Below are 14,152 nucleotides of genomic sequence, written 5' to 3' on the forward strand. Positions count from 1 at the left end.
AGGAGGAGGAAGTGGGGGGGAGAAGTGCAACATCAGACATATAATAAAGATGACCTAGGGGGATGATTAGGTGGTGTGGGAAGGTAAAAGATGGTTTGCCATGAAAGTCTGGTCCCAATTTGATATAGTGAACTAGGTAAATTTGTAATCATTTAGAAATCAAGAGACTACTGGGCCCCAGAGTGTGAGTTGCAAAGATAATTAGATTAACTTCTAGAGAATAGGGTGGTGAAGGGGGTGGTGGTGGTGGTAGTAGTAGTAGTTAATGAGGTCCAATGAGAAGATCCAGTTTTTAAAAAAATTAAGAACTCCTGCTCTTGGGAAAGGGCAAGGAAAGAGATATCTCTGAGGGATATGATATCTGGCATTCAGGAAGAGACACATCTAAAGAAGAGGAAAACATTTCTGGAGAGGAAATGACTCCTCTTTTAGGGATAGAGGAAATAGGTTGTTCCGCTTTCCCTCATGATGGCATCTTGCAATAAACTTCCTTGCCCACTAGGATATCACATACCCAGGAGAAAGTAAGTCCAGGGAGCTCAGTGGAGCAGTAAGCCCAGCAGAAGCATTATGCTCAGGGGTATCAGCATGAGGAAACCATGAGAAGAGAAAGAACCTGCAGTATCCTGAAGCATGAGTCACCTAGACCACAGTAGAGTCTCTCTACTAGTGAAATCTAGGGGTGTGTTCACTCTTCCCACAGACACTGTGTGTATTTATTTGCAGATGGGCATGCTACTGATTTAGGGGGAATGGTCTGTAGCTACTGTTCTGATGATGCCATCATAGAAAATATGTTTGTTTTGAAACAAACATGGCCTCTTGCTAACTATAAACGTAAATGCATGGGTAGTGACCTATAGGAAGGAAGATCATAGAGTACCTTGAACCTGTGGTAGTCATCTCCTTGGGGAACACAATCTGCAAGTTCAAATTGAAGTGTCCCAGAAGTCTTAAAATTGTTAAAAAGAGCTTAAGCTATTAAAGCTTAAAAGTGTACCAAGACTTTTGGGACACCCCATATTTACCAAAAGAATCAAACACTCTTTACTGTCGTGGAAATGAACTGGAAATAAAGAAGGTGCCCATCAATTGGGGAATGACTTAAAAAATTATATATTTGGAATATAATGTGGGAAGGAGCAGTACAATTGATAGAGCACTGGCCCTGGAGTCAGAAAGATCTGAGTTCAAATGTGACCTCAGATACTTATTAGCTCTGTGACCCTGGTTAACCCCAATTGCTTCCGAAAGGAAAGAAGGAAAAAAGGAAGGAAAAAAAGAAGGAAAAAAGGAAGGAAGGAAGGAAGGAAGGAAGGAAGGAAGGAAGGAAGGAAGGAAGGAAGGAAGGAAGGAAGGAAGGAAGGAAGGAAGGAAGGAAGGAAGGAAGGAAGGGAGGGAGGGAAATATATGTGAATATACTGGAATATTATAAGTAAGAAATTATGAATAAGAGAAATTCATACTAAAATGGGAACAGCTGTTTTAACTGATGCAGAGTGAAATTAGCCAAACTGAAGAATTGGCTATAGTAATATAAATGAAAAGACTTTTAAAATCTGTGAAGATGCTGGAAAACAGATAATGAAATATACTCCTTACTCATGGTAGAAAGGTAGAGGACCACTAGTAGGAAATGTTGGGTATGTTGTCCAATGTGATCACCATATCAGATATTTTTGCTTAATTGTCTTCCTTTCACACAAGAAAGATAGGGAAGGATAGGGCTTTTTTTTCTTCCTATGAATGATTATGATGTAAAGAGAAAAGGCATCAACAAAATGAACTTCGAGTAGAAAAAAGAGCACCAGTTAATAACTATATTATCTACTCCTTATTATCACAAGTCATAATTGTGTATGATTACATTTAGCTCCAACAAGAAGTCTACTGAATGAGGATGATGAATACTAATCAGTTTCCCTTTGAAACCCTGGGGTGGTTTTCCAGTTCTTCTCTACCAACCCATCTAAAAATAAATAGCAGATCTGAGCACTTGGGAGATATCATCTAAGGAAAAAGCAGGTAACAAACACTGTATTTTGGCAATAGACTTCTATTGAAAATAAAGCTGTCATGGTCTTATATGAAAAATGTAGAAACTATAAACTTCAATAGGATTCTCAGAAATCAACGTCTTAGTACCCTATATTTTAATCAGAGAAGCTAGCTACTGTGGCTTTCTTTAATGGATAGCTAGCAGGTCGTTTTTAAAAAGACCACAGTTACACATGTATTTGATACGTTGCATCTTTCTTCCCATAGGCCAACTTACATAACTACAATAGCATCTTAAGCCATTTTCAAAGAAAAATTTATACTACATGTTTTGGGTAACAATACATCATTCTCATTGCTGAGAGAGGTGGACCTAGAAGGACAGTGCTAAATTTACTCAAACTGTTTCTTTAGAAAATGGCAAATTGTCTAAAATAAAAATTCTTTTAAAAAGAAAAAAATAAAATGTTCTGGGTGGGGGGCAGCTAGGTGGCACAGTGGATAGAGCACTAGGCCTAGAGTCAAGAGGACCTGAGTTCAAATCTAGCCTCAGACCACTTGACACTTACCAGCTGAGTGACTCTGGGCAAGTCACTTAGCCCTAATTGCTTCACACACACAAAAAAAAATAGCAAATTAAACATCATAAACCTATGGAGGTGACAGAACTTGCCATGGACTTTCATTTAGAAACTCATTAAATAATTATGCCAAGAATGATGTTAACATAGAAAATTTCCTGGGTAGAAACAGCAAGAGGCAGCTAGGTGGCACAGTGGATAGAGCACTGGACTCAGAGTCAGAAAGACCTGACTTCTAATCTAGCCTTAGACATTTACTAGCAGTGTGACACTGGGCAAGTCACTTATAACCTCTCTCTGCTTCAGTTTCCTCATCTGTAAAATGGAGATAATAATAACATCTGCCTCCCATGCTGGCTGTGAGGATAAAATGAGATAATATTTGTCAAGCATTTTGCTAACCTTCAAGGCCTATAAAAAAGCTAGCTATTATTAGACACAGAAACATTGTTAGAATAAAAGAAGAGAAAATATATCTCCCAAGTATATACCCAAGAAGGGGAGTCAATTTTATATCACAATTTTATTCACTTTTTCTGAATAGTTCACAACATTAATCTACTGGGGATAATCTAATTAGAATATCTGAAAGTCCATTTATTTTCACCTATTGATATGCATGTGTTACACTTGTATATAATACAGAATTTCCAGTGTTGGTTTCAAGAAGAGCCAAAGGAAACAATATGGAGAAGCAAGATGCAGAATTAAGATCAAATCGGGGCCAAATGCATAGCCTACAAAATAACATAGTCTTCACTTTGCATTGTTTCAAAAAAAAAAAAAGTTGATCCCTCAAAAGATGTTCTCCCTTTCCAACCCCCATGCCTTTCTGCCCAGTTTATTGGAAAAGGCATTCAGAGCCAGCTAGCTGGTTCTGGTAACAACTCCTAATTAAAATGGAGGCAGACACACATCTCTTTCCCTAGAAATGTTGATGGTGTGCAATATTCTTCAGTAAGATGCTATAAGTCTACGTCTCCAATTTAGCTTCCAATAATTGTTACATTTTACCTCTCCTGCACAATAAAACAGCAGAGGTAATGAATTGGTCTTGGAATAATGTTGCATATAGTGAATTATCAAAGCACTCCAGGGTGCACATCCATCATGGAACCCAATTGATGTCTAATTGGCCATGTCAATGAGTTGTAAAAATAAAAAGATTTCCCTGCTTCTCCAGCATATTGATGCCTCATGCCAGCTGCTTGAATGAGCTTGCCCACACAATTATTTTCAATAGGCCCGCATCTGTACAATCTTCATGTTTGTTTACAAACTAAAAGTACTGAAGTACCACCCTTCTCTTCATTCCCACCTGCAGTATCACGTAGTAGAATTGGTACAGAACAGGAAGGCAATGTCCATTCTCCTCTGCTTCCATGTTACAAGTGGAATATAGTAAATGAAGTATAAAATTATACATTCCGTAATAACTTAGAAAACAAGTTCATAGATGTTTAAGGCTTTTTAAATATTTAGAAGATTTTTTATGGAACAGCAAATCACAAATTCAAAAGCTAGCCACTAAAATGCAGGGGGGAAGAAGTGCTGGCCTAAGAAATGGTTTGAGTTGGATAACTGTAAGCAAATATTTGTGAATTGGAGACTGGGAGAAGTGAACCCTTTCCTCTATCAACAGAGAGATTTAGCAGACAAATACATAAGCATCCAGATCACCATTTTGTTCAAGTCAGAGACGGTCTTTCGAAAAAGAAAAGAAGAAAAGAGAGAAAGGAAAAGTAAAAGGAGTTGTAAATGAACATTATCTAAGTTCAGCATTATAAAACTGGCATGCATCCCTGGCAATTTTTTAAAAATCAGGATTACTTAATATGAGTGACTGCTTATTTCTGATTGGTGTAAATTGGGGGAAGAATGGCACAATAAGGAACCAAAGCACATAACACACTTTGGGGGAGGGAAAAAAAAAAGAAATCTGAAAGGAAATGTTCTAAAGGTACAAAATACCTTATAATGAAAATGGTACTCCAGCTCTGACTACTACTTATTTAATTGACAAGGAGCTAGAGGAGTCCATTTGCCTCGGGGAAGGAAAGATGTCAGCTTGTCTACACATTTTTATATGATTGATGTATCAGATAACTATTACTTGCCAACAATCATCATTAACAATAGATATATATTTCCATTCCTATAACAAAAGCAACTTTAAGATGTTAAAATACGTAGGCTTTGAGAGCTCCAACATTAGAATACAAATCAATAAGTCCAAAGGTATGCCATGCCAGAGGACAAGTTCTACAGAAGAAATATTATTAAAGCTGTGTGCAGTCCTGCCAGTCAATGAAACACAGGGCCCAGGAATGTAGACCAGCCAGTGTTTCATAGACCACTTTTAGAAACTAGAAAAGCAGTCACATCTGGAGCCAAGAATCCAAGAGTTTAGTGTCTCTTCCATCATCTTCAAGCATACCAACTGCTTGGACTGCAACTTTAAATTCTTCTAACGTGTGCAGTTTACAGGTTTTAACAATCTAACCTCATTGAGAGCTTTACAACCCACAGAAGTTCATGGTTGACTTTGTAGAAGTTGTGATCTCAAAGGGTTGTTAACTGCAAGCCAAGAATCCCATTGGGAAGAATGTGAGTATGGTACCAAAGGGTATACTCTCCACAGTATAAAAAGCTTCCTTGTGGTTGGTATCAGCAATTCATTCCAGACATGGGTATGTTTAATGTTCTCAGCCTTAGGCTTGATTTATCCTTAGCTAATGGGTTACCTGCAAAGGAAAAAGAAAACATGATCAGCATTTCATCAGTAAGCAACGGCCTTTAAGAAACTGAACACAATATAAAACCAGCATTATTGAGATGGGAGAGGGATAGAGAGTATGCATGGACATGGGGTTCAAAGTTCTGAAAGTTTCTCTTTCAAACCAGTTCCGTAAGCCTAAAGGATATGGAACCATACGGGGGAAATGCTCTCTTCAAGATATTCATTTCACATTGTAACTAGACTATCTCCAGAGTCAAAGTGGGCAAGAATCTTTCTCAGTCATTCAGATGACCCTAACTTTGGCCCAAATGATTGGACTTGGCTGTCCTAACATTGTCAGGATCTACTAGATGGTTTTGCAACCTTCTTCCACTATCACATCACACTAAAAATGAGTATGGGAAATAGAAATTCTAAACATATTGCATTCCGTATAATGAATGTTATCTGGACATATAGCTTCTTTTTGAAGGCTCCTAGACTTTCCCCACTGTTGCCAATAGAGGAAGCCATGCTGAATTACTGCTCTATTTTTGCCTGCTCCCTAAAAGAGGGAGCATTTCAAACTACAGCCCTCATTCCTTCATTCTTGAAGTGCTTTTACCTTCTACAGTCCCCTATTTGGTCTTAACTATATTTTCACACTTTTTAATAATTCAAAAAGATGAACAGCAGAATTTTAGAAGAAAAATATTTATGCATGGGAGTGAATGTTTACCCCATTCTTCACAGTATCCAGAGGTTTTCATAAACTTGACTAAAGTAGAATTATTCAAGCAGATTCAAAACACATGAACCACATAGTTAGAGGCAATTAGAAGGAATATTTCACAGACTACCTATACCTATATAGATCTTAAAACATGAAAACTATGTCGGGAGAGGGTAGAGATTAAAACTGAAGCATAGGCATATTATATATACATATATGCACATTTATAGTGTGTGTGTATATCATATATATCATGTATAGGAGAAATATTTCTGATGTGTCTATGTTTACAATTAGCAGCTTCATCCTTTTTTATGATGTCAGAGAGGAACAAGACTTTGTGGAAGGAATATGAGAACAAACAAGATGCTGTGAAGAGAATTCCAGCTTTAGAATTAGAAGATCTAGGCTTCAATATTGGTTTTCTCACTTAATAGCTGTGTGACCTTGGATAAGTCTCTTCCTCTTTCTAGGTCTCAGTTTTCTCATCTATAAAAGAAAGATATTAGACCAGCTGATCCTTAAGGTCCTTGCCAACTCTGACATTCTGATTCCAATAATTATCACTAAATAGGATGTCTGGTTCTCTCTCTTTTTTTTTTATTTTGGAGATACATCATTTTCCTTTAGGATTAAAACTTTGTCATTGGCCAAAAAAAGTTTGCTAAATATATAGGACAGAAATATTAATAAAAAGCAATTAAAGGTACAGTCCAAAACTTTGAATTTTCCAATGCTAGTCTAGACTAATGCTTAAAAAGAAAGAAATGAAACTGTGATCTATATTTTACTGATGCAGTTGGTTATAAAGCAAGTCAACTTATTTTTAGTCATTAGAAAGAAAACTGTTACTAACATATTCAAAATGTCTTCCCTCTACTTCTATATTGACAGTGAAATCACAGAAATACTTGCATACCAGGACTTGAAAAGGGCCATCTGAGGGACAGGTCATATACAATTTTGACATTCAGAAATATTTGCTGAAAAAGTATGGTGGCTCACTTGTTTTTATCAGTTGTATTGAGATAGAAAAGTGACAGTTAAAGGACAGAGAGGGGAAATGTTGATTACCTATAGCAACATACGGAGTTGTATATTTTTCTCCAGCTTTTCATGTTGTTTCAACAAAATGATTCCCATCCCTTACCCTATCCTTTAATACTTCGTGTACTCATTCTATACAATTATGATGGAATTGCTCCTGGGTTGATCTCAGTAGGACTTTAAGGACTGAATTTGAAGATTCACATAATTCGACAGGAAAGTTTTAAGAGACTTCTAGTGGTTGTTAACTACTGATATAAATCTAAAGTTATCACTTTCTGGTTGAGACTCTTCATAGTAAACAGTCAGTGTAATTGTTCAAATTTTCAGAACTACCTTTTCAGAACATTCTCCTTTAATATAGGGGAAAATTAGAAAATGCTAGAAGGGTGTCACATATCCCTAAATTAGGCTTGTATGTGATGTTGGAATTGAAAGAAAGGGGGAATGGAATCATTTAGCCATGGAGACCATCCTGAGCAAAAGTAGAATGGAATTTTGACCTCCAGGCCTTCTTATGATGGCAAATACCATATACTTTGATTAGCCCTCCATCTCTGATGGAGATTGGCTCCATGTTGCTTACGAAAAGCCAAATTGTGACTCCCTCAGTTATCAATTTATTTGGTTTTCCTTAATATAATACTCAAAGAATTTGATTTTCCAATTTAAAGCACAGAATTATAGGTTAGGTAATCAATAAGGTAAGATGTGCTGCATTTTATCTGTAATTTCTATCAAATATTTTATTTACACCATACAGGAACATGTTATTTTTCTGCCTTGGGAGCAGAAGAAAGTGGTAATTGACATTATTCTCTCTATTCCTGTTCCAAGTAGAGACAATTTATCTGCTTAATCAAAGACTCTCTAGCATATTAGATATGGTAAGGGTGAGAGAGATAAATCATTCTTAGTGTGAGTGAAAGTGGGTGTGTTTTTCATGTATATTTTAAAATAATAATCAAACTTCACATGAGGGAGGGCAGCCTATTTTTAAAAGCAAGATTTACTAAATTGAATGAGAGGCAAAAGGAATAAATAAGAGACACTCTAATAAATATATTTTACAGAGAGGATAGATAGTTATGGAACAGAGATAAACACCAGCCAATGAGTCTTCATTTTCAATCCAGCATAAGTAAATCATGCATCTATCAGCCAAAATCCTAGATGTAGCCTTCACATTCAGAGCGTTGGTAATTCTAAAACAAAACAATTCTTCTAACACAGAAAAGATTATTCTGGATAATGGAGAGACAAAGTAATATATTGTATAGAGGATAAGCCTTGTGGTCAAGAAGATCTGGGTTAAAGTTCTATCTCTGTTATAAGCTAACTTTCTAATCATGGACATGAAATTTAACCTTTCAGTGCTTTAGACTCTAAAATAGATGAGATACTACTCTGTATTAGTAGAAGGAGTTTCCTATATCAATGAAATGACTAATCCAGACCAAAAAAAAAATACACAAATTAAACATTTTTATATGCACACTCAAGGTAGTACTTAACATTTCAAAAGCAATGTGTTAAATATGAGCATCAGTACTGCGTACTGGATACAGAACTGGCCTTGGTGTAAAAAAAAAAAGTGGTTTCAATGCTTGCTTCTGGCATTTAGTAACTATGTAACCATGGACAAGTCATTGGAACTCTCAATGCCTCAGACCACTCTAAGGATTTACGTTACAGATGAGCTGCTGATCTGTGTTGGTGGAGAGAATTTTCCACGCCACAATTTCTCCAAAATATCAAATACCCCCCCAAAAAAAATAAATGCAGGTTTCTGATTAATTATACTTAATTATTCTACTTTATTACAAGAGATCTCTCATGAAGTGAGAGCAAGTTGCAAATGTATGGAATATAAAAACAAATCACACCAGTAAAACTTTGAAAAAAAATAATAAATTTAGGTGTATGATTAATTTTACTTAACACTTTTACTTTGTTACAAGAGACTTCTCATGATGTGATAGTAATCTATGAAGGTATGGAATGCAAAAAACAAAACACATTTATAGTTTTTTTAAAAAGAAAGATTAAATGTAAGGGTTTCCCCAGTACCTTTTCCTTATGTCCCATCTATTCATTCAATAAGAAGTAAAAGCTTTGTCCCATCTATTTATCCAAAAACAAATATAAGCTTGAAGTCAGGGATTTTAAGAAAATAAAATTTTAAATACCTCCCTCACTTTTTGTCAATATAAATTTGAGACCTCCTTCTAGGCTGGGTTACTGGAGTAATATTGAGACTGTGAACCATTTTAAAATCACTACTAGTCAAAAGTAAGATTTTAATATTAAAATGAGTGTTGCCACATTATCACGACTCAAAACCACTGACCTGATTTCTTAATCTCTTAGCCTTCAAAACATTACTTTGGGCATAGGCCAAATATTAGAAGTTTTACCTTCATGAAGGATTTTCCTGGAAGTTTTCAGTAACAGAAAACAGAAGGCTGCAATAAAATGGGATTCACAAAAAGAGAGAGAGAGAGAGAGAGAGAGAGAGAGAAGAGAGAGAGAGAGAGAGAGAGAGAGAGAGAATAGCACTTGCTACCATGAATACAGACTGTCTTCTGGTTCTGAGGGCAAGAGATAAAATACTGCACTGCATGAGGGAGAGAAATGGTACTCAGATTGTTATTGTTATGCCTTGAGCTTCATACACTATAATCACCAGCTCAGTAAATTTCCCTTCCCTAAGGCAATATTTTACACAGCTGTTCTTTTTTGTGTAAATCTTCCTTGTGTGTGCTGCACATCAACCCTTCTGGTTTTAGAAAATGGTCTGCTGCAGAGAACATGCAAAGGGAAAAATAATAACGTTTGTTGCTCCAGACAAAAGCATAAAATGATACAGGGAATGACCTGCCAGGAAAAAAGGAGCTAATCTGCTAGCTTTTTTAAGAGCTGAATTAATGTTTTAAGGTTTCAAAAGACTTTCAATAAATTATTTATTCTAGTGCATTTTTCAAGCCCTGAAAAAAATTAATATATTTTAAAAAAAAGTTTGATGGAAGTTCAAGTTCCATGAATCTTTTAACCAACTGAAATTGAGAAAACAAAAAGGTAAATGGCAAAAATCCCATGAGAAAATTCAAAATAAAACATAGAACTCAATGCAATTTTCATTTGATTGTTTGTTTTTAAAGGTGTCACCTGGCATAATTTTGTTTGAATATTCTCTGAATTTGTAGGTAAATTGAGGAGGGAAGAAAATCCCATTAGTGATCATTCCCACCTACCCCCTTCCTAGATAACAATATAGTCTCTATAAAATGAGTAGAAACTCTAAAATGCATCTTTACCAATTCTACAATTCACTTTCACTCTCAAACAATGCACTCCTGCTAAGAAGGGAAAACATTGAATGCTTGCTGCATCTTTCCTCTCATTTCTTTGCAAACATTGAGGTTTTCTAAATCAATTGGAAGATAATTTCACATTCTTTCTATGAACATATTTTTTCTTGCTAATCAAAAAACAAAGGTTTTATATTAGTATAGTTTTAGGTGGTGGTAGTGTTTCTTTGTTTTTGTTTTTCCCCCAGAGGTGGAGGAGATAGGATCTAAACCTATAATTTCATTGATATAGGAACTTCTGGTGATTATATTCCCTCTACCAATGCAGATCAGCAACTGTTCTACAACTTAAGAGTCTAAGCAAATTGCTTGAGATATTCAGAGGTTAAGTTTGTCCAAGGTCACTCAGCCAGTACATATCAGAGACTGAATTTGAACCCAGGTTTCTCTCAGGCTAATGCTGATTGTCTCTCCACTACAGTATGATGAATCTTCCCTCTGCCACCAATAGTGTTATACATAATATTTATGTTGTAATGCCATGTTATTATTAGATGGTCCAAATTGCTCATTGTTTTATGACAATTGTAGCATTTTATGACTACATATTTATTATCAAACATCTGACTATTCTTGCTTAGTATACAACTCTGCACTTTGAAAACTGCTTTCTCCTCTCTGCCCTCTCCCATTAGACTGTGAATTCCTTAGGAGCTGGCACTTTCTTTTACCTTTCTTTGTATCTCCAGCACTCACCACAGTGCCTGGAACACAATAGGTGCTTAGTAAATATGTGTTGACTGTCTGCCTTTTTTTAATTCTATTCTATTCTATTCTATTCTATTCTATTCTATTCTATTCTATTCTATTCTATTCTATTCTATTCTATTCTATTCTATTTATTCTAAGTCTAGGAATCCTAGACTCTAGGTGATAACTTTGCACAGCCCTACCTCACTCAGATCCAATTTACTTGCAAGTAAAGATATCACCCTCCTAATTAATGTCTTTGGTCTTCTTCAGAATGAAGGAAAAACAAGTCATCTAAAAACAGACTTTGTATCTCAGAGATGGAAACTGAGCTGTGAATTTAATTGATATATGGAATTCCTGAATTAGGAAAACTCCTCTACCAATGTAGTTCAGCACCTTCTCTGCCATTGAAGTCTTAGAGAAGGATTTTTTACCTGGAGTTCATGAACTTGTCTTGTTGTTGTTGTTTTTTTGTTAATATTTTGATAGCCATATTTTAGAATAATGAGTTTCCTTTGTAATCCTATGTATTTTATTTTGTGCATTTAAAAACATTATTCTGAGAAGAGGTTCTTAGTCTTCTCCAGACTACCAAAGGACTCCATGACACAAAGAAGGTCGAGATTACCGGTATTAGAAAGCTATTTAGAGCACTGAAATGTTAGATGACTTGCTCAGGATCATTGGCAGAACTTGACCCCAGGCTGGCTTTAAGATTAGTTCTTTATGCATTAAGTCATGCTACCTCTCACTTAGAAATATAGCCTGTGCTGTGGAGGCCATATGTGGCCCTTTAGGTCCTCAAGTGTGGCCCTTTGACTGAATCCAAACTTCACAGAACAAGGCTCCCCACCCCTGATATAGGAAATCCATACATTATACTCATTACTTTGGCATGAAAGTGGTAATTATGTCCATAACAAAGTCATCTCAACTTTTGCTAAATTCCTTACTAATAGCTGCCTGGATGTTTGCTTTGTGTTTGCTATTTTCTATTCCTAGAAAATGTATTCATTTATAGCCATAAACTATTTGGGGAGGAGGGATAAGAGTTTGGGGAACTGAGTCCTTGAACCAATTAATCCATTAATCAAAGCAACCAGAAAAGTGAAATATCTACTTCGTTTATGTAGATTTTCATCCCACCAGATTGATCTAATGTGCAAAAGATATATTCTTTCCCCAATTTGATCATAAAAACCCTCCTTATGAGGACCCAGTGAATAATTCCCATATTCTTATAGATATGAATTTGATCCGTGCATATGCATTAGAGAGGAGAAAAGGAACTATAGATATTGAAATTGATTTGATAAGGAGTCAGTTATATTTTCACTAAAATACTTATTAAATTTGCATAAACCTTTAAACTTGGGCTGTATATTCAATCTTCATTAGGGTAGCAACATGGCAGGGTATTTGTTCCAATATTTGTATGGGACCCCTGTAAGGTTTATCAATAGTTTGTTTTCAATTGCTGAATTCCTCAGAGACAATCCACATTCCAAATGGGGGGAAATGAGTTCAAATAAATCTTTCAATACACAGTTCATCTGAAATGTAACTTTCACTTCATAAAAGGGTGGGGAAGAAACTGAATCTTCACTCTTCTAAGTGTTGGTTTGAATGAACTTGTTCATTTTTAGACTGATTGTTCTTTTAATGCTAATGTATTTTTTCACTTGGCTGTTAAAAGCACAATGGATTAAACTCTTAGTTCACCTTCTGGGTACCAAAGGTACAGTTAAAGCATAATTACTCCGCAGAAGATGACTTTATCACTGAAGCTGGAGGGAGGATACTGTGAGGTTGGGACCAACTGTATATGAACTCACTACTCACTTATTTTATTTCAAGGCATCTTATGGAATGAAATATTAACAACATGAAATGAATATATTCATTTAACTGGGTAAACTTCTAAGAACTGACCTGGAAATCTTTGTGCACATTTAATCACTATTGTGTTAGAAGGAGAATTATGCTAGAGGAAAATGACAAATTAATAACTTTATGAATAAGCATATACCTATTTCTGTCATATATGTGTGTATATATATATACATATATACATGTATACATATATGTCTTCAAGATATCAGAAGCATTTCCAGACAACTCAGGAAATTACTGGGTTTTATCCTATAATTTTGTCTCCTTGCCCAAAACAACTAATAGGACAAGGTTAGAACAACCATTTATTTTAACAATTGGGACACCAGAGGGCACTTGTTTTAATTCTTTGGCTAAGATTTCCACTAAATAAAATGCCAATCATTCTCATATCTTTTCTGTAAATATTCAGTGGCACAAATGGCCTTTGGCTATTGGAAGAATATTTGCTGCTAACAATCTCGTGAATGTGTATGGTAGGGTTATAGTATCATACACTTTTAAGTTGTGAGGGAACTTAGAGGTCATCTAATTCAGGCCTCTCATTTTACAGATGGTGAAACTGAGGCCTGGGGAGATGAACTGATTTGCCCAAGGTCACAATATGGTAAGCAAAACAACTAGAATTTGAACCCCAATTTTCTGACTCCAAATACACACCCTCTTGCCCCTGTATGACACTGCTCTGTAGCTGTATATATATATGTATATATACACACATATGATATATATGTATTCACATATACATATATGTGTATAATATCACGTGCACACACATACTATATATAATAAATGTGCATGGGGTGTGTGTGTGTGTGTGTGTACAAATAAGTACACAACATAAAGAGATATCAGGACCAAGAAACAGAAATCTGCCATGTGCACCAAGGGGGAAGATCTCCTTGATGCAGTGAACTTTCTTCCTACAAACAATGCTTTTTCCCCTCTATTCTAAATATATATTCTAGAGAACTCTTCATATATGGAGGAGGCATGTGAACAGCCCAAATGTCCACTTACAAGATGTGTTGAAGAGGTAGGTCAGATGTTGGTCAGAAGGTTGGATCAGGTAACTTACATGGTTTCTCCCACCTCTTAATGTGACATACATAAGAAA

At 35.8% G+C, this 14,152-nt stretch overlaps 1 protein-coding gene across 3 annotated transcripts in view; it reads right to left on the reverse strand.

Moving 5' to 3' along the window:
- Nucleotides 1-3,083: 3,083 nt before the first annotated feature.
- TAFA2 (TAFA chemokine like family member 2) overlaps nt 3,084-14,152 on the reverse strand; it is a 550,698-nt gene continuing 539,629 nt past the window's right edge. For all 3 annotated transcript variants that reach the window (XR_002325239.2, XR_002325240.2, XM_020990164.2), the window contains one exon: nt 3,084-5,323. Coding sequence is in view for 1 of the 3 variants with exons in the window: in XM_020990164.2 (XP_020845823.1) it covers nt 5,312-5,323 (12 nt within the window). In the remaining 2 variants the exon portion in view is untranslated. The remainder of the gene's footprint in view (nt 5,324-14,152) is intronic.

Source organism: Phascolarctos cinereus, unplaced genomic scaffold (genome assembly GCF_003287225.1).
Source record: "Phascolarctos cinereus isolate Bilbo 61053 unplaced genomic scaffold, phaCin_HiC Scaffold_1;HRSCAF=81, whole genome shotgun sequence".
Lineage (NCBI taxonomy): Eukaryota > Metazoa > Chordata > Mammalia > Diprotodontia > Phascolarctidae > Phascolarctos > Phascolarctos cinereus.